This window comes from Eumetopias jubatus, unplaced genomic scaffold (genome assembly GCF_037043125.1).
Source record: "Eumetopias jubatus isolate StellerSeaLion01/CBP00866 unplaced genomic scaffold, mEumJub1_p1.0 scaffold_14, whole genome shotgun sequence".
NCBI lineage: Eukaryota > Metazoa > Chordata > Mammalia > Carnivora > Otariidae > Eumetopias > Eumetopias jubatus.
Genome location: NW_028274820.1, coordinates 24,164,366 through 24,186,246, shown reverse-complemented (window position 1 = coordinate 24,186,246; position 21,881 = coordinate 24,164,366). Strand labels below are relative to the sequence as shown.

At 41.4% G+C, this 21,881-nt stretch overlaps 1 protein-coding gene across 2 annotated transcripts in view; it reads left to right on the top strand.

The window, feature by feature from the left end:
* The window catches only part of MAGI2 (membrane associated guanylate kinase, WW and PDZ domain containing 2), a 1,300,621-nt gene that overhangs the window by 1,227,682 nt on the left and 51,058 nt on the right, over positions 1 to 21,881 (top strand). For both annotated transcript variants that reach the window (XM_088018616.1, XM_088018615.1), the window contains one exon: positions 20,775 to 20,913. In XM_088018616.1, the coding sequence (XP_087874742.1) occupies positions 20,775 to 20,913 (139 nt within the window). The remainder of the gene's footprint in view (positions 1 to 20,774; positions 20,914 to 21,881) is intronic.

The window sequence follows — 21,881 nt, the reverse complement described above, 5'->3', positions numbered from 1 at the left end:
TCTCTGTTTTCGTCAGAACAGTGGGCATGAGATACGTCTTGGTCCTGACTCACACAGGATTTGGTTGGCACAGCAGAGTGCTTCAGAAGATGTTGAGAGCTACATACTGTAGTCTTCAAATGTGATTCCCGGGCCATGCGAGCTTCTTCTTCGGTGTGCCCCTGGAGTACGGCTTCCTTGGCAATACACCATCCTCAGACCCCGGTCCCTTTCTTCCCTGCCTAGCTTCCTAGCTTCTGCACTATTGAACAAAGAAATGACTTCTGCCCTTACCTGTGGAACATTGCTGCCACCTTCACCAGGATGAAAAGGGCATTACTGTATCTGACTCCTGGGTGCTTCAACTTGACAAGATGCTTGTTTTTCAATAAGTACTTCTTCTCTGTATTGGAATCCATCACCTCTTCTTGATCCTGTATAAAACAGCATAACCCTCAAGGCAGGCTTGTTTCATTATTTGGTCAACTTTGGGGTGTATGGGCTGACATCCCTCCTAAATGCCTAACCTGACTTTCCAGCTGCCTATTAGATGTCCAAGGCACTCATTTTCCACTTCAAACCATCCACCGGTTCTTGACATTGTGCCATCTCAGTGTCTCACGCCTTTGTGTAATTATCTGCCAAAAGGATGATATACCACTAGTCTTTGGCACAGTGCCAGCAATACTAGTCTTCTTGAGGGAAGAGAAGGAGACTTCTCAACCTATTAGCATTACTTTGCTTTGTATGAGACCTTGAGAGAATGAGTGAGCCCAGAAAGGGAAGTTAAGGTCAAATGTAAGTAAGCAAAGGGAAGGATTAATGAATATTGAATATTGGGTCATTTTCAAAAATTGCCTTCCTAGCTCCAGAGAGAAAACCGGGAGGTAAATCAAAGGGAATTGGGAGTAAGCTGCTGAGTTGATGCTTGCAATTAGCTACCTAATTTGGGAGTGTGCTCAATCTTGAGCAGGGCTGGCCTAAGGGAAGCCAGTACACGCTGCTTTGGTCTGTGTCTTTCTGGAAACGGACATGAAGGAAACTTAAGTCAGATCCCAAATTAGGCATTTCCTCCTTTCCTTCCATTGTGACTGCCCCAATACAGACCTTCCTCTTGGTCATCTTGAACTATTCCAGTAGCCAGATGGGTCCCACCGGTGTCTCATTTCTCCCATTCATGCTCCATACTACCACCAAAGTTATATTCCTAAATCACAGGTGTAATCAAATCTCTTGTCTCTTCCAAAGTTTTCAACACCCTGCCTTTGCTTGCAGGATACACCTAAACATGTTAAGGTTTTTGGCTTTGGTTTTGATTTGGGTTAGGGGTTGTTGCTTTTGTTGTTTTTGTTAAAAAAAAAAAAGGCCGCCTACATTCTGGCCCCAAGCAGCTTTCTATCCTTATACGCCTGTCTGATTCCATGTTTGATCTTCCAACCGTTCTGCTTCCGGGACACCCGCGGCCATTTCATACCTTCCTGTTTTTCCTCAACCTTTTCTTTCCAAGTGGAATTCCCTCTCTGCCCATCTCTGTCCTTAAAACCCTACTCATCCCTATGGACTCTGAGAAACAAACTGAGGGTTCTAGAGGGGAGGGGGTGGGGGATGGGTTAGCCCGGTGATGGGTATTAAGGAGGGCACGCTCTGCACGGAGCACTGGGGGTTATGCACAAACAATGAATCATGGAACACTACATCACAAACTAATGATGTAATGTATGGTGATTAACATAATATAATAAAATTAAATTAAGAAAAACAACCCTACACATCTCTCAGGGGTCAACTCTGACTACCCCATGAAGCTGTTGCTAATTCTCACCTCACCTCCCACTCCTACCCGCCTTCAGCACCCCCATAGCACACTTTTGAAGATATTTTTATTATGAAATACAGTAAGAGAGATTATAGAATATGTATGTGCAGTTTCAGTAACAATAATAAAGTAAGTACCCACACGGCTGCTACCCAGCTTAAGAAACAGAACAACGCCAATGTCTTTGCAGCCTTCCTCACCTCCTCTCGCAGCCACCCCCCCCCCGCCATCTGCCACAGGTAACTCTGCTCCCGAATTCGGTGTTTATCATCCCTTTGCTTTTCTTTATAGTTTACCATGTATAGATGTATCCCTCAACAAGGTATTGTGCAGTCTCACATGTCTTCAAACTTTATACACAGAATTCTATTTTTCATATTTTCTTGATTTCTTTTAGCTCCACATGGTGATGAAAGTCACCGATTTAATACGTACTACTGTAATTTATTTATTACCACTACTGCATAGTTCTTTAGTATATAAACGGGAATTTATGTATCCATTTTCCTGTTGATGGGCATTAAGGTGGTTTCCAACTTCTTCCTATTAGAAACATTCCTGTTACAGACATTCTTGTAAAGTTCTTCTGGTAAACATGTGCAAGATTTTCTCTTGGCAACAACTTCTGAATCTATTCCTAGGAGGATTCACTGGGTCCTGGGAACAACTTCAAGGTAACTAAATAATACCAGAAAATTATCCAAAGTGCTTATAACAATAGATAATATACTCTTCCATGTTGGATATGTGTCCCTCCTGCTTTATATCCTTGTCATTGTCTGATATGAAATTGATGTTAAATTTCTGTTAGTATAGTGGATGTAAAATGCTATATCCTTATGGTTTTGATTTTCTTTCTATTAATGAACATCTTTTTATATGTTTGAGTTATTCATTCTCCTCGTCTTTGATTTTTAAGTTTGTATCTCTTGCCTACATTTCCATTATTACCGTTGTCTTTTCCTGATTAGTTTTTAGACCTGATAGTTTTTAGACATGATACTGTATTTTGGTTGGTTTTATGTGCTGAACATATCTGTTCCCAGTTTGTGACAGTTCCTTTTTCGTTATAGTCTCTTCTGATAAAATCACCTTCTTAATTTTTACATACTCAAAAATACCAATATTTTGTATTACTTGCATTTTTGTGCTTTAAGACATCCTTTGCTATCTTGGAGTCGTTATTTTTTAATAACTTTTAAAGTTGGACCTTTCACATTTAAATCCACAATCCATCAGGAATTGGTTTTTGTATATGGTATGAGGTAGAGATTCATCTTAAAAAATGTTTAACCATGGCCTTTGGTTTGTAGTAAAATTTAATGCGTTATATTGTAAAGGCTTTGATATGTGAGAGTGTGTCATAATCTTCTCCAAATCCTCCACTGTCTTAGCACAACACTTCCCACCTTATAGGTGTTTGGGAGGGTTAGAATATCATGGCCAGTGGACACCTCCTAATGCCCCTGTCCTTACACCACGCTTCTGACAACACTGGCGAGGAGCACGACACCTTCATCATCTTGCTAGGCACCTCCTCTCCCCCATCCCATCCTCCACAGATGTTCTCAGAAGCTGCTCCCTGCTCCATTCTTCCCAAGCACAAAACCAGGGAACAAAACTTCTACATATCAGGGAATATGAGAAATGGCCAGCCAGTTTGTTTTCTTTTGTCTTGTAATAGCTTAATAGTACCCCCCCCTGGCAGTGTTGTAGGAAGCAAGGGATGGGCCTCAGCAGTGTGGAGAATCGATCCCAGCCTGCATTCAGATAAGCTAGCATGGCTCAGACATCGCCAGTCACAGAGAAGTATCTGCTGTGTTTTTTGGGTGTTGGTTTCCTTAACCACAGACTCCAGGAAATTAAAAATCCCAATGGATTCACTTTGCTTTTCAACCACCAGAGAAAGTTAAGATGGCACCGAATACAGAAGTATAAAGTTCTTTTCTGAATCACGTAAGCATGAAAAGGAAATATTTCAATTCACAGCCTAGATATAGTCATGTGTGCTTTCAATTCTGAGCAACTGAACACATATATGTTCAGTATTTACTAGAATAAACATTTCTAGAATATACAGAGAAACACTGTGAAGCGCTGTGGGCAGCGGAGTAGCATAAGGGAAAGAGCCTGGATTTGGGCAAATTTCAGCTTACTTACTAGCTGGATAACCTCAGTTTCCCCATCACAAAATGGAGATCAAGACATGCCTACCTTGCAGAGACAATCCTTACTCTTTAGAAATGTATCCTCTGTGATGTATACGTCGATCAATAACTCAGGAATAAGGCTGACTGCAACAAGAGCTATAAATATCATAGCCACATACATTTTTAAAGATTTATTTTATTTATTTATTTGAGAGAGAGAGCGTGAGCCAGGGAGGGGGGAGCAGAGGGAGAGGTTCTCAAGCAGACTCCACACTGAGCACACAGAGCCTGACACAGGGCTCAGGCTCATCACCCAGAGATTATGACCTGAGCTGAAACCAGGAGGCAGAGATGCTCAACTGACTGAGCCACCCAGGCACCCCATCATAACCATATTTTTAAAACAAAAATTGAAATGTGATCTGACCAAAAAAAAAGGAGTCCAAGAGAGTACCTTAGTACTCTAATATTAGAAATTGAGATTATCCCAGCACATCTAAGACATGCAGTCCCTCTAGTTATAAAGGAAGTACTGACCATTTGCCATAGGGAAGATCAGTTTTGTCTTGGAGAGAGTCCTTAGAGGAAATGACAGTTGAGCAAGGTCCTATGTGCCTTCAACAGATAGATATGAGCAAAGACTAGAAGAATTCCAGATAGCACCGGGAGTACCATAGAACACAACAGAGACATGTAAGACAGGGCCCTTTTCCCCACGTGCTTTTTTAATCATATAGAAAAGATAATCCCCAGGACTCCAAAGAATCTCCTGAGGTAGGAAAGGAAGCCAGGAAATAAGATGGGGGTAAAGTCAGCAGGAACCTGAATACTACCCCATACCCACAGCCCTGTTTCAGTCAAAGCAGCTCTGCTCGTATGTATCATTTATTGCTTTTCTTAAGTAAAGTTTAACTTGTAAATGACTTTCCACTACTTAATGCTTAATGAAAGGTTGACTATATATATATATATATATATATATATATATATAAACTTAGGTAATGTGTTTGGTCCTTGAATTGTTTTCTGTAACTAATCCACGTGGCCCTTTTGGTGACCCTGTGATTTTTGCTTTGGTTACCTGCCCTGCAAAATTGTGTGGGTCCTACCGAGGACAGAGAGCAACAGCATTGTGGGATGTCACTCAGGTCTGGGAATCTGTTTTCAAGAGAGTGGTCCAAGTAGGAGAGGGAGCAAGCACCACCCAGCCCTGAAGGCAGAGTTGCAGAGTTGTGTGATCCAGATGAGCGTTCAGACTCTTTTGCAGGGAAAAGGAAGCATGTCAACTAGGAGTTGAGACAGTGACCTTGAACAGTAGATATTGGATACCCTAAAAGGAGCACTGGTGGGAAGCAGGCAAAGTGCAGTATGGTGGCCTCCCAGCCTGGGCCTTAGAGGAATGTACTGAATTGGCAGGCTCCTTTGGGGTAGATATGTTGCATGCCCAAGCTCCTTGAGCTTCTGAAGGTAAATTAGAGAGGGCTCTCCAGGAAAAAAAATAACTCCAATGTGTCATATGGAAAATGACACAGAACATCTTCACCCATTGTAAGAAGAGTATAGGAATCGGTGAATTGCAGAATTTTTAAATTGTTGGTTGTTTGTATCCCCACTCATTTGTGCTGGCCTTTTTAAATTGGCCGCACTATTATTATTGGCACATTAACGTGTCTTGGAATGAAATGAATACATGTAGTGTTTCCATGTAGGTCCCAGGGATCCACTAAAACTTACATTCAGAAGAGGAAAACTAGAGAATAGAAATACACTGGAAATGACCAAGAGAACATGGTAGAAACAACGGGGAAAAGAAGCATACCTCTGCTAACCAAGATACTGTTTCTTGATGCAACAAGGCCACTTATGGAATAAAAGCTTAGGAAAGCTCATACTTGACAGTTTTATACAGGTCATAATAGTAGATGGCATCAGTGTTCTTCCAGGAGAGAGGCAAAAGCCCTACCTTTTTAGTGATGTATTATTGCTTTCAAAACTTTGTTGAGAATATCTAAATTTGAAAAGGGACCAAATGGTTTTTAAAAGCTCCCTAGGTAATTCTGATGCATACGCCTGGGGAAAACCCACTTTTGAATAGGTTAGAATAGGCAGTCAGGCATTAAGTGGACCAACAATATGAGGCCAAGAAAAAATAGGTAATCCTTTAGAACTCAGTCATTTCCTAAATATGCCATTAAGAAAATGACAGAATGGTTAAAATAATTCCACTTTTATTTATATGATTAATTTAATTCTTTGGGAAAAAATACTTTTCATTTTCTAAAGACCTCTTAAACAGCTAATGGATTAACTTCTAATAAAACCTTTGTCTGCAAATTACAATTAAAATATTTGAGTTGGTAATTGGCACTTCATGCATTTCATGATGCTTCACAAGGTAAGTGGAGAGATAAAGTGTAGGTATTTTTCTTAAGCCCACAATTCAGATGATTGTTCACTATACAGAACCTAAAGATTTTAGAAATTATTTGTATTTGAAAATGAGAGTAAAAGTAAGACTGTAAAAACCTCCAGACCTACAAGATTTCAAGATTTATGTATAGGGCGATAAGAATCAAAATGATAGGAATGCTGGCACTGGGCTGGCCAGGTTGACCGGAGGACACTGTGGGAAGTCCAAGAAAGACAGACAGGTATGGAGCCCCAACATAGGGTGGAGGCAGCATCACAAGTCAGGGGTGGGGGACACTCCCATAACTGGTGCTGGGACAAATGGTTATCCATACAGAGAAGAATGAATCTCCACTTCACACCACACACAGAAATCAGTTCCAGGTGGATTAAAGACCAAGTGTGAAAAGCAAACTACTAAAACCTTTAGAAGAAAATATAATAATAAACACATTTATGGACATTGTAGTCAGGAACCCACTTTTTTCGAAAAACGTGGCCATTAAAGAACTTAAAGGAGAAATGAAAACAAGGTCACTTTTCAATTATCCAGAGTGAGAATGACGAGCAAAACTAATAGATAATCCGCATGCTTCATTCAACTCCCTGTTTTTATTCTGCTCTTCCTCTCCGTGAGGTATGATGATGTAAGATCTCAGCCTGATTTAGGGAATCAGCCAGAGCAAGACCAGCCACATCCTTGGGTGGCCTGCTGAGAGCTGCTCTTTCATAGAACCAGTCCTACCGATTTGTCTTTGCCTACACTCTCCCACGCCGAGTAGAAGTAAGAGTTTCTCTCTGGGAGAAAACAGAGTTTGGGAAGCATTAACCATCCCTCCTCCCCACCTCATCCCCCATGAGGGAAAGAGGTATTAGAACTTTGCCCTGTTCCCCTCCCACAAGATTGGGAAGGTTTGACCCATCCTTGCCTTCTACCTCAAGGGAGGCTGATGATTGTTTCTTATCTAGAAGGGGCCGAGCTAGTGAATCAGGAGAGACCTTGATGAGGTGGGGAAGGGAGAGAAAGAGGAAGGAGAGAAAGCAAGAAGAGGAGTTCTAGGTCAGTCTGCATCCCCACCATTCCCCATGGGTTGAGTCGACACTACAGAAGGTGCTTTGGGACTTAAACCACCTTTCTGGTGGGATATTTTCTGGCCAAAGGGACCCCTGCTGAAAGAGGCCATAGGTTACATTACCCATAGTGCTGAATGGAAGGAAAAAAGGCCAACCTCATTGGTGTCTCCCAACATAGAGAGAAACTCCACATCAGGTCTTCCAAAAAAGTGACCCCAAAGCATCCTTAGGAGAGAGGCAGCATTTGGATGTCCACCAAATTCAAATTCCCTGAGGTCAGAAATCTTATCTTCCTTCATTCCCATAATATCCCCAGCACCTAAGATGGTCCCTGGCACAAAGTGAACACGTGAATTGAGAACCTCCACCTAGAACAGCAACAGAAAGAGAAAGGTAGACTGGCCACCAGTAACGCTCAGTCCCTCATGAGTGTTGGTCTTCTTCACTACCCAGCCGTCAGAGCTTCTCTGGCAGACTGGGAAGAGAAAGAGGGAGGGGTTGGGAGAAAGAGAACAAGACTCTTTCCCCATATAAGTGGTTCAAGCCTTCAGCCTAGTCTGTGGTGGGAAGGGGAGCTTTTAATTGAGAGTTAGATTGCAGTGCTCACCTGCACTATGCTTTTTTAATAGCTGCAAGTGTTGAAAGATAATGGAATTGGAATACTACCCAGAGGGAAAGGGGTGGAGGTAGCTCAACAGAGCACAGCTGGTAGCAGTTATTGGAAAAATAAATCAATCATGCATTTATACCTCAGTGACTAGAAACACTTCAGTCAAACAAGTGACAGTAGCCATGTGGTATCCTTGGAAAACAAAGGTGATTAGAAACCAAAGATTCTCTAGCGGGACAAGCCTGTGGAATTGTTTTTCTAGAAATGATGATGAATTTGAAAGTTTCCATTCACGCATTTATACTCAGTCTTTTTGGTGAAAAGTGGCCCATATTTGTAAAATGACGAGACAGCTTCACACCAAAAACAATGCAAGATCGTACAGAGACAATATAGGAGGGGTCAGCCTTTAAAACTAGTGATAAAATGGTGAACTCAGGCAGGTTTGAGAGGCCACACTAGAGATATCCAAAGATGACTCGGAAGTGTAAGAAGCTGAATGGAGGAGTGACGAGGACCATCATCCAAGGCAAGAACCAAGGACAGAAAACCAGAAAATACACTGAAGGAAGTGAAAGAATCAGGGAAGCATGATTAAGAGGGTCCAAGTCATTCTGGGATGTCCACCCACACCGAGTGTATAGGTACCTGCTAGCCCAAATTAAGGGGTACAGTCAGTGGTGTGGAACAGCTCTAAGTAACTAACCATTCAAAGACTAACCTGGTATCTTGGTACCCATGGCACCCACTATACATTATTCATAAGTTAATTGATGGCTGCCAGTAAAATATAGATCTAGATCTATATAGAGAGATGGCTCTATATAGATCTAGATCTATAGATACCTATAAAATATAGATATATGTAAAATACAGATATATATCAAATAGAGGTCTATATCTATATACAGAGATAAGTTATAGATATCTAATTCAGACATAGGTATCAGATATCTATATCTGAGTTAGAATTTCACTTCCCAAAGTTAATTTGAATTTTTCTTTGTTGTCTCTAGTTTAGAGAATATGTTTGCTCATTTGTTTGTCTGTTTGAGAATTAAATGAGCTAATGCTTCTAACATACCTGGAAAATATCTGGCATAAAACTATGCTCGGTAAGTGCTAATTACTGTGAAGGGTCACCTTTTTTCATCTGGGTGGTTCATGACCACATCATAAGCTCCTGGGTAATTGAGAGGTTAGTAAAGGGAGAGAAACCTAAATGCTTGTGTATAGTAGACTAAGTGTGAATGTTCACACAGAGAACTGAAGAAAATTTGAGTCTAGTTAGGATACATGGTAGAGTAATGTCACTTTAGCTATCTTTGTCAAAATCATTAGTTATGAAACTCACTAAATTGCAACAAAGGGTACTCGGGTCTCTGAACATGGAGAGTGTCTCATATGCCAGAGTCTCAACTCATGTCTCGTGTCATGACCTCACATCAAACTGCGTGTCTTTTCTCCACCCAACATTCCATGCATTTCCCTGGACACAGGAGTCATTTCTCAAATCATTTGGGAAAGGAATAGAGGGAAGAAAATGACCGTGATCAAGATTTGAGTGGGAAAGTCTCCTTTGGAAAGTGGCTGATTTGCCAAGGGATGTAGGTGAAACTCTGAGACTAGCCAGAGTTACATTAATCAGACAGTTATTAACCTAAACTGCAAAGTGGGGAGAGTTCAAAAAGTGCATTTCGAAGCTACGATAAACCAGAGGCTTTTTATTCTAGTGATTTAAGAAAGCTTTACATTTTTATTTCCAATTAACCTATCAATAGTGATGTCACTTAAATACTCCTAAGGAATATTATCTCCTCATTATTGCCAGAAAACATGCTGCCCAATTTCATAGCTCAGCTGTTCTCATGCATGGATGGACAATCTGAATTAACTTGAACAGAAACAAGATTTTTAGACACTCGGCTACATTCCTACTTGTAAAATTTAAGTAATTAAAATGTGGCTTTAAATAGTAAAAGAAAATAAAGTGGATAATGTTTATTTTGTGCATCAAAATGATAGTGATACAATGCTTCTCTAACTTTCTATGTATTCAGTGTTAGCATATCAATAGAGAAATTATTGTAATCCACACATTCCCTGCCAGTACAATTGAAGATTGTGGCAATGAGTAAAGACCCTCTGGAGAGCTGTCTTAAAATTAAGCTATTAAGAAAGAGTGTTTTTTTTTCATTATGAACAAACAAAAAGAGCCAAGCCGGGAGATGGGAGTTTTTTTTTGCCCTGTAGACATACTCCTTGTGCATTTAAAAATCGGACACAAGGATACCCATTACTCTGTTGATCTGAAACTTTGACACCACAGAAATAACATGTATTCAAGGAGAAAGTTGTTGAAGCGATCAGGGAAGTTCAGACCCACAAAGTCCTAATTAGATTTATTCACAGTTGTAGGGATTCTCATTACACCTTTAATCAGACTTTCCTTCTCATTCTACTCATGCTTGAATGAACGTGGACCTCAAAGTTATTTGTAACACGTGATTATGTGTGTATTCTTTAATACCTCAGAGGTTGATAATAAATCACAAACATACATCTTCATGTGGAAGAAACTTTTAACTAAGTAAAAACCTACTCTTGTTTCTTTCTCCCCTGCTCAACGATGCGAAAGCAACCTCAGAAAGAGTGAGGAATTCTGGGTTTGGACATTAGAAATCCTGTGTCTTGTCACCTCCTATGAGCTACGTGGCCTTTCTCAAATCCCTTTTCCTCCCTGAAGTGCGGAGTCTTCATCTTAGAATAAGATAATAGGAAGCAGAGATAAAAGATTAATAATACAGCCTCCTTGCCCTCAATGCCCCAAGTATGCTTTAGTGGGTGTATTATCAAGAACTGCTTCCTTTATTTACTTTACTCCCAAATCAATCAATCAATCAACCATTTTCTCTCTTGTTCTCTCTCTCACTCTCTCTTTCTCTCTCTCTCTCTCACACACATACATGGTATTGTGCTAGCTGCTATAAAGGATATTCTAGAAATGTAAAATGTGATCTTTGCCCTTAAGCTGTACACTGGGAAGGAAAATTTTAGGTCCCATATGAATGTATTTCTCAGCACTTCTCACAGGACTCAGGAAATACAAAAATAATGTCTGCTTTCATCTATTTATGCCAACAAACGTATGGTTACACCAAAAAGAAAAGGGATGCCTCCACCTTGTGGCTGGGTCTTCTTCAACTGGGAAGCATTGTTATTTCTTGCTTTCTTTCTTTCTTTCTTTCTTTCTTTCTTTCTTTCTTTCTTTCTTTCTTTCTTTCTTTTCAACCCATTTATTTCCAGGCCTATAAAGGGAATACAACTTTATTTTTTTATAATTTTTTATTATGTTATGTTAGTCACCATACATTACATCATTAGTTTTTGATGTAGTGTTCTATGATTCATTGTTTGTGCATAACACCCAGTGCTCCATGCAGAACGTGCCCTCTTTAATACCCATCACCAGGCTAACCCATCCCCCCACCCCCCTCCCCTATAGAACCCTCGGTTTGTTTCTCAGAGTCCATAGTCTCTCATGGTTCGTCTCCCCCTCCGATTTCCCACCCTTCATTTTTCCCTTCCTGCTGTCTTCTTCTTCTTTTTTTTTTTTTTAACATATAATGTATTATTTGTTTCAGAGGTACAGGTCTGTGATTCAACAGTCTTGCACAAGTCACAGCGCTCACCATAGCACATACCCTCCCCAATGTCTATCAGAGACCAGATCTTTTGAGGGGGGACATTATTCTGTCTGCCACAGGGAGGTATCTGTTTCCCCTTGTTCTCCCGGCCTGCAGGCTCTGGGCCTGGCGGCGCCCGTCCCTCTATGGTGACAGCTCTCATCAGACAGCCCCTCTTTCATGGCTCCAGCTCTCACCAGGCTCCTGAAACTTTCTTTCCTCTCCCAGGCTCTTCCAGACAGAAGGGGTAACAGTTCCCACCTTCAGGGCCTCAACAGCCTCTTTGGTTCCCGAACCCTGCCCACACCTCTGAAATAGTCCCATCATTAAATTATCTGCAAAATCCCAGCTGACTGATCCACCTGTGCCAACATCACACTCATCAAGCAAAGCCCAATGCTTGCATCTGATTAGGAGTCTGCAGAATAATAATCCCTCATTTTCTCTCAGTTACACCTGGGGAAGGGAAGTGACAGCCAACACAGAGTCCACAATAGGAAGTTTCCTCTTTGATTTCCTTTTGGTTGTTTTTCAGTGCAATAGGAAAATTGACTTCATGACCTAACGTAAGTGATTTCTGGGCAAATGGGTGAGCCACTAGCTGAACTGCCAATGATAGCTTTCTATTCCTGCTCAGGTGGATCACTTTTTTTTTTTTTTAAGATTTTATTTATTTATTTGACAGAGAGACACAGCGGGAGAGGGAACACAAGCAGGGGGAGTGGGAGAGGGAGAAGCAGGCTCCCCGCTGAGCAGGGAGCCCGATGCGGGGCTCGATCCCAGGGCCCTGGGATCATGACCTGAGCTGAAGGCAGACACTTAAGGACTGAGCCACCCAGGCGCCCCTCAGGTGGATCATTTCAAGATATTTCCCCTGTCACTTCTTTTTGCCTGAGCCGTCAAATGGGCATATAAAAGTGAAAAGGGTTGTGGCTATTTTTTCCTTCATAGAAGATATTTTGCTTCAACCAGCTTGTCATTAAAATCTTTGCATCCATGTCTGTGACAACAATGAAAGTTATCCCTCTGTCTTAGCTTAGGGTTTGGATTAGCTGTCCAGCATTCAATGAGATTCTTTTTCTAAGAACTATCTATCTAAAATCATAGAATAAAAATAGAAAAATGACATCAGCATCCTATAGGATTTCCTAAAATGCAGAACTTACCAAAGCAACAGATTTTTTTTTTTTTTTTAGGTTTTCACTTCTCGGTGATGTTTTAAGAAAAACATTTACCTCATTTCCACCATCAAATATCCCCAGTAGCTCAGCTGTTTTTCTCCTAGTTTCATTATAAATACCTTACCACTGTGTCATTTTTTCTCTCCTCTGCATTTTGCGATGACAACGACAGCAATAACTATGAGAATTAAGAATACAGGATTGATTATATTTGTATAGTTTAGAGTTTACAAAGCACTTCCATATACTTTATATTATTTGATCATGGTCACATCTGGTTGACATAGATCGTGAAACCAAACTTAAAATTTTTATAGATCTTACCTAAATTTGGTTTACACAATAAGGAGCAAAGAGTCAAAAAACAACTTCTGAAAAATTTTTTCTTTCAATCATACATCCATGTATTGAACAAATATGTATGGATAGATACCCCACGTGGCTAAGCCTCTGCCCTTATAGAGTTTACAATGTAGTAATAGGCAAAGCTCAACACTTTTAAAGAAACACTGAATAAAGGCACCCAGCCCAGACTGGTGGGATCATGGAAGGCTTCCTGGATGTGGTGATACCTGAGGCAGGTCTGAAGGGATGAATAGGGTATTTGCAGACTGGAAGGCAGATTCTAGACAAAGGGCACACAAAGAGACCTACTTTACACAGGTAGGAAGAGATGATCAGGCAGCGTGCATAGCGCAGGGCGCAGGGAATGCAGGATGTGAAGAATGGCACGTCAGCATCCAGGAAAAACCCTAGAAGAGTAAGGAGATTTAGAAAGAAGTAATCTAATAAGATTCTCTGTATGAGATTAGTATTGGTAATATTTGGCAAGGAAAAAAGAAAGGTTCGCTGGGAAAGATACCAAATTGTAATTTAGACTTGACCTCCACAAACTTGGCACTGCATCATCCTTAAATTTTACATATATTTCCATGTTTTAATTAAGGATTTTAAAAGTAAGAATGAAAAATGGGGGCTTCTGAATGGAGAGCTCCCCTTGGATCTCCACCAAAGGCAGCCCCCTGATTTGAATGACCAGGCAGGGCACCACCCCAGCCACCAGGCAGTACGCCCAAGTCAAAGACTGGAACATTGTTTGAGCTGTGACTAAGTCTTTTCTAAAGGAGAAATGTGAAATAGGGTACATCACCTGCTTCAAGAGATAACCCCTCAGAATTCTGCAGCAGCCCCTAACTTCTTGCTCCCCACCCATTCCCCTCACTTTCGTGGCCCTTCTCAACAGCTATGTGCTCAGGCATAATCTTGATGGAGGACCCTTCTCTAAGTCCAGAAGGGCTATTTCACACTTGCGTTTAGATGAAATCTCTTGAGATTGACTTTGGAATGTTTTCCTTCTACGTGTTTATTTTCTAGAGCGTAGTATAAAGAGAGTTTCAGACAGTTCTCCACGTATGTATTAATTGAGGCAAATAAAAGTCACAGAGTTTCAGTGCTCTCAAACATGTGCTTCAGTTTCCAGCTGGGTCGGAAGCTTCCCCTCTGGAAAAAACCTGCTGACTTGCTGGGCTCCTGTGCCTTGCGGAGGCAGTCATGCACAGTGGTTTATCACAAGAGCCAGGTCCTCTAAGAGGTGCTCGGGTAGCATCTATTTCAGGCGCCAGCCTCGTGGAAGAAACGGAAGGTTAGCCAAAATACTCAGTGTAACCCCTTAGAAAACATTTTTACTGTAAGGGTTATTAAATAATATTTAACAAAAGTTAATTGTGAAAACAGCCATTACCTCTTAAAGTTCACCATCAAGTTGAGCATCAGCCTATTCCTTTGCTCCAGCAGGACCGTCAGGGCCCAGGGTTCCTGTTGTCAGAGCACCTGGTGATGGTGCCCATGGTGGGCAGTGGCCAACAGCCAGATTTGGATTTTTTTTTTCCTGGCACTTTATGGTATCGTTCACACTCAGCCTCCATTCCGCTTTCTTTCAATCCCTTAGCATTTGTTTCCCATTGCTTTACCTGTCTCTACCAATTTTTGTGGGTCACCATTACTGAAACATCATTGACTATTGAAATTGCTATGGTGTAGCTGGAAGGGCTTAAGGCAGCATTTCACGAAAGGGTTAAAATCTGCTGAGATGCACGGAAGCTGAAGTCACTGTGTTGTGAGAGTACAGACGGCTACTCTAACTGAAAAGCAAACCTAAGGCACGTACTCAGCCGTGATTAACCAAAGGCCTACTTGTCAGGAACTGTGTAGATGACAACGACGGGAGGTATGTTCCTTGCCCAGGAGGGGTCTGAAGTCAGCGAGAGAAGCCAGCCTGTAAGTGAAAAATTTGATGGAGCTACCCTGTGACCTCAGATCGTTAGCCACAAAAATGGTCCACAGCTAAGTCTTCCGTGAAACGAGGAATAGAGATATCCATTGTTTGTTGGTATAAAATTCAGAAAGAGCTCAAATCCTCACACCTAATTATAACCTAGGATTTTAGTCATGTATAATCATGCAAAATAGGTTCTTGTGGTGCAATAGGAGGTGTGAGGGCTGTTAGGTGATTACAACCCTCTAAGCATGTTTGTGAGATATCGAGCAAGACTTGAGCGGGAACGACTGTGACTCAGGGCTAAAGGAGATCCAGGATTAACTGAGTTCTTATAAAGATTTCATTGAGCCAAACCAAATACTTTCTCTACGACTTGGCTACAAAAGTGCGCACAGTACAGAGTTTACATTTTTTTCCCTACAATTTGAACTATTAACCACTTAAGAAATATTGAAACTTTTACCTTTCCCTGCCTTGGTTTTCCAATAAGAAAAGAAAAGGTTTTACCTGCAGAGCCCCTGGCAAGTTCAAGGATTTGGTAATAGCTTTGTTTAAAGAAAATCCGCCATGATGTATTGAGTGGAAATGTGGGAGTAGAAATGCAGAACTGATTAGGCAGTGCTGAGAGAGGGCAGTCTTGTCCTTTCTGGTTTTTTTTTCCCCTTTTTCTCAGTTGAGGTATAGTTTGACATTAGCTTCAGGTATACAACATAGTGATGCAACAGGTCTATGCATTATGCTATGCTCACAAGTGTAGCTACCTTCTGTCACCATACACGCTATTACAGTACCAGAGACGCTTCCCTAAGTTGTACGTTTCACCGCTGTGACCTATTCATTCCATAACGGGAAGCCTGTACCTCCTTGCCCGCTTCACCCATTTTGCCCATCACCCCATGGCCAACCATCAGTTTGTGAGAGGGCAGTCTTATCTCATTCCTTGTCCCTAAGACATTGCTATAGGGCTGTTAGTTGCCCCAAGGGGACCACAGATATAAGTATTTCTTCCATAGGAAAAAAAAAATGAATGCCTAGAATAATCTTTTGGTTAGTTTTCTAAATTTGACATCTCCTTGACACACACAAATTAACACACACGTTTGTGAACTTTGGGTCTCCCTCTCTCCCCACCTCCCATTTTCTCTCTCCCTGTACCCTTCCTCCTCCTCTCTCTCTCAATTCTAACAAGAACTTAGATATTTTAAAAATTCTCTAAGAACAGGTGGGGCGATTGATTGTTTTTTGTTTTTGTTTTTGTTTTTGTTTTTTCCTTAAGTAGGCTTAACACCCAGTGTGGAGCCCAAAGCAGGGCTTGAACTCACGACCCTGAGATCAAGACCTGAGCTGATATCAAGAGTCGGACACTTAACTGACTGAGCCACCCAGATGCCCCAATAAATAGAGGAGATTTCTAAAGTTCCATTTTAGTAACGAGCTTAGTTGAAGATAGCTCTCTAACAGAAAGTATAGAAAGAGAAGACTATCAGACTACCTTTATCCCGGAAAGGACTGCGAATTTCCCAATGGTTTTATCAAATTAATTCTCCCAGTTGATTCACACGTGAGGGAGGAAAATGATGCTCTTCAACTGGCCACATCTCGATAGCTGCAGTGAAGTCAGATGAAATAGGAAGGTAACCAGAGAACCTCTTCTGCCCCTGACAGACTCATCTCATTATACATCCATATACTAAGGATGAAAGCGAAAGGAATCAAATCCAAAATTTATTGAGGGAGTCCCATTTAAGATGAGTGTGCATACTACCAACAGTGCGGTAAAAATAAAAATTAAGCCTTTTGTACAATTTCTATCATTTCACAAAAAGGAACAGAGGTCTTGAGTCTGGGCCCCGCATTAAGTTTTTTTTACCAAGGACACTAGGTACAAATGCGTTGGCCCACTTTTATAATCTGCTCAGCACACTTTTTAAAATTCAAAGTCTGTGACAGGGACAGCCTTTTCATCTTATTAGCTGACCAGCATCCTCCCACACACACCAATTTTTTTTTTTTCTGAATTTGTTAAGATCTTGAGACTATTCCCAAACTTCCATTGCTTCCAATGAGGCAGTATCCTCCAGTATCCTGTCATGGGGTGGGGACTTTGGACGAGACTGGAAGTCTTAGATGAAGGCTAAGTCAGCATCAGAGTTGTTCTCTTCTCCCTCTGAGGAGACCCTATATCGAAAGCTAAAAGTGTGGAAATCTGCCACACCAAGAGGTCAGACCATGCTCCTGGGTGCTCAGTAAAAATAATAGCACTGACCTTTCCCAGAGCCCCATCCCTGAAACTCCTGCCCAGGAGCTGTCAGTGTGGCCCCCATGCAGCCCTTGAACCCCTCTGCTTCTCAACCAGCCCTGCAGCCTTCCAACCCACCACCTCTCTCTCCCCTGTTAATGTTTCTTCCCTCAGTTCTCATGAGCTCTTAGTAGGGGAAAGGGAACATAAGAAATGCACAAGAGAATGATACATCAAATTTTTTAAGTCTTGCTATACTCAAGTGTGTGACCAAAATGCAGATGACATGTGACCACTTCTGTGACACCATGAGATTCCTTTGCCCTCTACATGACTATTTTAGAGTCAGTCTCAAGACCTAAGTGTCCTCAGGCAATAGTGGCTGTCAAGGGTTGATTTGGGGGTGAAGAGTGCTATTATAACCCCTTCTCCCATGATTCTCAAGATAAGCCATGTCTAAATGCTTCATTCATTCACAAATATGTACCGGGCATGCCATACCCGATACATCATTAAAAAGAACCCCTCGGGGAAGAATGGAAGGGGGCGGAAATCAGTGGGGGAGACGAACCATGAGACACTATGGACTCTGAGAAACAAACTGAGAGTTCTAGAGGGGAGGGGGGTAGGGGGATGCGTTAGCCTGGTGATGGGTATTAAAGAGGGCACGTTCTGCGTGGAGCACCGGGTGTTATGCACAAACAATGAATCATGGAACACTACATCAAAAACTAATGATGTAATGTATGGTGATTAACATAACATAAAAAAAAAAACCCTCAGTCCCATGGGCTGCCTAGGTGGCTCAATCGGCTGACAGTCTGACTCTTGGTTTCAGCTCAGGTCAGGATCTCAGGGTCGTGGGATCAAGCCCCCTGTTGGGCTCCATGCCCTGCAGAGAGTCTGCTTGGGATTCTCTCTCTCCTTCTCCCTCTGCCCCTCCCTGCTAGCTCTCCCTCTCTCTCTCTCAAATAGATAGATAGATGATGATAGATAGATAGATAGATGATAGATAGATAGATAGATAGATAGATAGATAGATAGATAGATAGATAAATGAAATTAAAAGGAACGCAGTCCCTGCCCTCATTTGCCCCACCATCTCCTTCCCCACAGCCTCCCAGTTTCTCACTTGGACAGACAATGTGATAACCTCACGACTTCAGCTCCCTTCTTCAGTCTCCCACTTCCTCTCCAGTCCACTCTCCATAATGCCTCAGAGAGATTTCTAAACATCTCTTTGCTTCCCTGGTCAGGTTGCTGAATAAAATTTTCAGTGTTTTACTGTTGCCTTTAAAATAAAGCCTGGCGGCACCGACGTAACTCATTCAGTTGAGCGTCCAACTCTTGGTTTCAGCTCAGGTCGTGATCTCAGGGTCATGAGATCAAACTCCGCATCAGGCTCTGTGCTTAGCGTGGAATCTGTTTGAGATTCTCTCCCTCTGCCTCTGCTCCTCCCCCCGCTCAAATAAATAAATAAATAAAATCTTTTTTAAAAAAATAAAAATAAATAAAGCTTCAACTCCTGAGTAGCAGAATAAACTGACAGTTCCCCAAATATACCATGGTCTCAAGTCTCAGGGTCTTTGCACATGCTTCTCTCTCTGCCTAGGATGCTTGTCTTTCTCCTTCACCCAGGGAATTCTTACTGATACTTCAAAATTCACACAATGTGTGTGTGTATATATATATATATATATATATATATATATATATGTATGTATGTATAGATATGCAGCATATGTATAGATATGCAATTGCCTTATGGGAAAGGAGACCTGAAGAAAAATGTTGCAAACATTGCCTCTAAAACAAATCAATTTAGTCCTGCCGTTCATGATTCTTGTGTGAAATGTGGAAGTCATACCAGTGAGGCAAACTTCTTCCACTGCCCAAAATCCATACTTTCAAAGATCACTGTACACAAAGGGGAGGGGAAAGTCTTTGCCTTCATTACATTGAAGTCCTTATCCTTAGCGAGTCCTCTTTAAATAAAGAGACGGGGCGCCTGGGTGGCTCAGTCGGTTGAGTGTCCGGCTCTGAGTTTCAGCTCAGGTCATGATCTCATGGGTCAGGGACGGAGCCCCGCGTCAGGCTCCGTGCTCAGTGCAGAGTCTGCTTGGGATTCTCTCCCTCCTCTCCCTCTGCCCCTCCCTTGCTCATTCTCTCTCTCTCTCAAATAAAAAAATAAATCTTTAAAAGAAAATAAGAATGAATGAATGAATGAATAAAGACGTTGCTCCCTTGCTAAAACAAACGTGTTTGTTCTTTCCCCCATTTTGAGGGTGGGGAGTGGTCTTATTTTAGTGCCATCTCACCATTGTGATGGCCACTTTTTGTTCTTGTTCTTGCCCCACACTCACCTTGATAATGCTCTGCGATAGATTATTTGCAATTCTGTCTGCGTTATAGAGTTTAGGCTGAGATCTGCTTTAAGTGACCCAACTAAAATAGCATTTTTGCAAAGCAACTCATTCTGCTTTTCCTGGCTAATTTATCTTAAGTGACTTGCACTGAAATGAAACATATTTTAATTCAAAGTTTCCTGACAGTAATGGTACTGTGGGAGTTACATGATGTGTTCATGGTTGAACCTCTTTTATTTCAGATATCTATGGGCAAAGGCTAAATGGGAATTGCTTGTGGAGCCCAGGCATTTCTAACAATTCAAGAGGGATTGGTATTTAACCAAACAGTTCTGGCAATCAGGTGTGAGCATGGCAAAGATTTAACAAGGGCATTAGTCATGTGTGGAGAATGGAGGATCTCATTTTTAATTCAAAGGACTGTGATAGAAAACTCATCATCAAACTTGAATATCAATCAGCCATGTTTACAAAGAAGGCAATATCACAATAGCACCCAGGGAAATTTAAATGATGCATGATAAAAATTCTCAGAGAAGCCCAAAAACCAATCATCCCATCCAGCATACTGAATTAAATGCTGCACTAAGCCCAATGCTGGTACTGTAGTCAATGAAAAGGCCTTAAAATATTTACTTCTTGTTTCAAAGCAAAGGTGCCAGGTTTATTTGGAATTGTGGTATCAAACATATTCCCTAATTTAAAAAAATGCTAAAAGTTTAAAGCCTCTGCCACACTGACTAAAAATAACATAGCACGCCAATGTTATGATCTGATGTTTTAATTCCTGTAAAGGTAAATCAAGTTTGGTGGTCAGATTCAGGATGCAAACAGGAATTAGCCACTTCTAAGAAGCAGCAGACTGCAACCAAATTGTTCAGATGCTCTCTGGAAACTGGTCCTCTAAAGGATGCTTTTCTAATCTGTTGGAAATGCAGTGTGAGTAGAACCAACTTTGGCTGAGTTAATGTTTCCTTATTTAACAGGTAGGAGATCAAATCATCGAAATCAATGGGGAGAGCACAAGGGACATGACACACGCCAGAGCAATAGAACTCATCAAGTCAGGAGGAAGAAGGGTCCGTCTCCTGCTGAAACGTGGGACGGGGCAGGTCCCGGAGTATGGTACGTTTCACATTTTGACTCACCTTTTATCTATTTCTTCTGTGTACTGTAAATGCCTCTGCTTATTTGTAAAACTATATCAGTTCTCCAATTCTACCTAAATATATTTAGCTATCAATAGATCTATAGATATATATATATATGCATATGTGCATTGCAGCACAAGATTTACATGCGTGTGAGCTCTTTCTTTTGTTCCCTTGGTTAAGTGATGTTTAAAATAGCAAATAGAGGACCTTTCAGGGCATCTCTGAGTGTGCAGGGAGATCCAGCCACCACTTATACATTAGAACTTTTGCAATTTGACTAATAGTCCTCTGTTCATTTGAGTTCACAGTAATTTATCAATTTTTTCGTAAAATCACTCATGTTCACACTGCCCTGTAGGGTATGTGACTGGGGCCAGGGGAAAAGCAAGAACAAATCTTCAGGTGGGAAAGTTAGAATGTAAACTTCAGTTTACTCAGTAGTTATATTTTCTTGGTACTTAGGGATAGTCCAAAAATTCACTCTTATGCTGTGTATCTCTGTGCTTTTCACGAAGGCATGGAAGTGCATTAGATCTGCCTTCAGAAGCCTTTAATAGTATTTCTCAGGAGCCCACTGAAGGCACCACTGACAGCTTGACTAAGAAACTGCTGGGTGGTCATTGCATGAGATGCATCAGACCCTGAGCTGGGCTGTAATTAATCTCAAGGAGTGTCAGAAAGACAGAGAACAGTGAAGGACAGTCCTGATAATACCTGTCCAGATTAGGGCAATGTGGCCTAACTGCGGTCCTGAATAATAAGCTCAAATTGTTGATCTAGACTCTCACTTTCATCTCTCCATCCCCTACCCCCCACACACCACACACCACACACACACACACACACACACATTCTAAATAACACTTTTCCCCCTCCAATTATGCTTACCTTAATTATGGGCAACTTTCCTAAACTACCTAATAATTGGCTGAACACTTC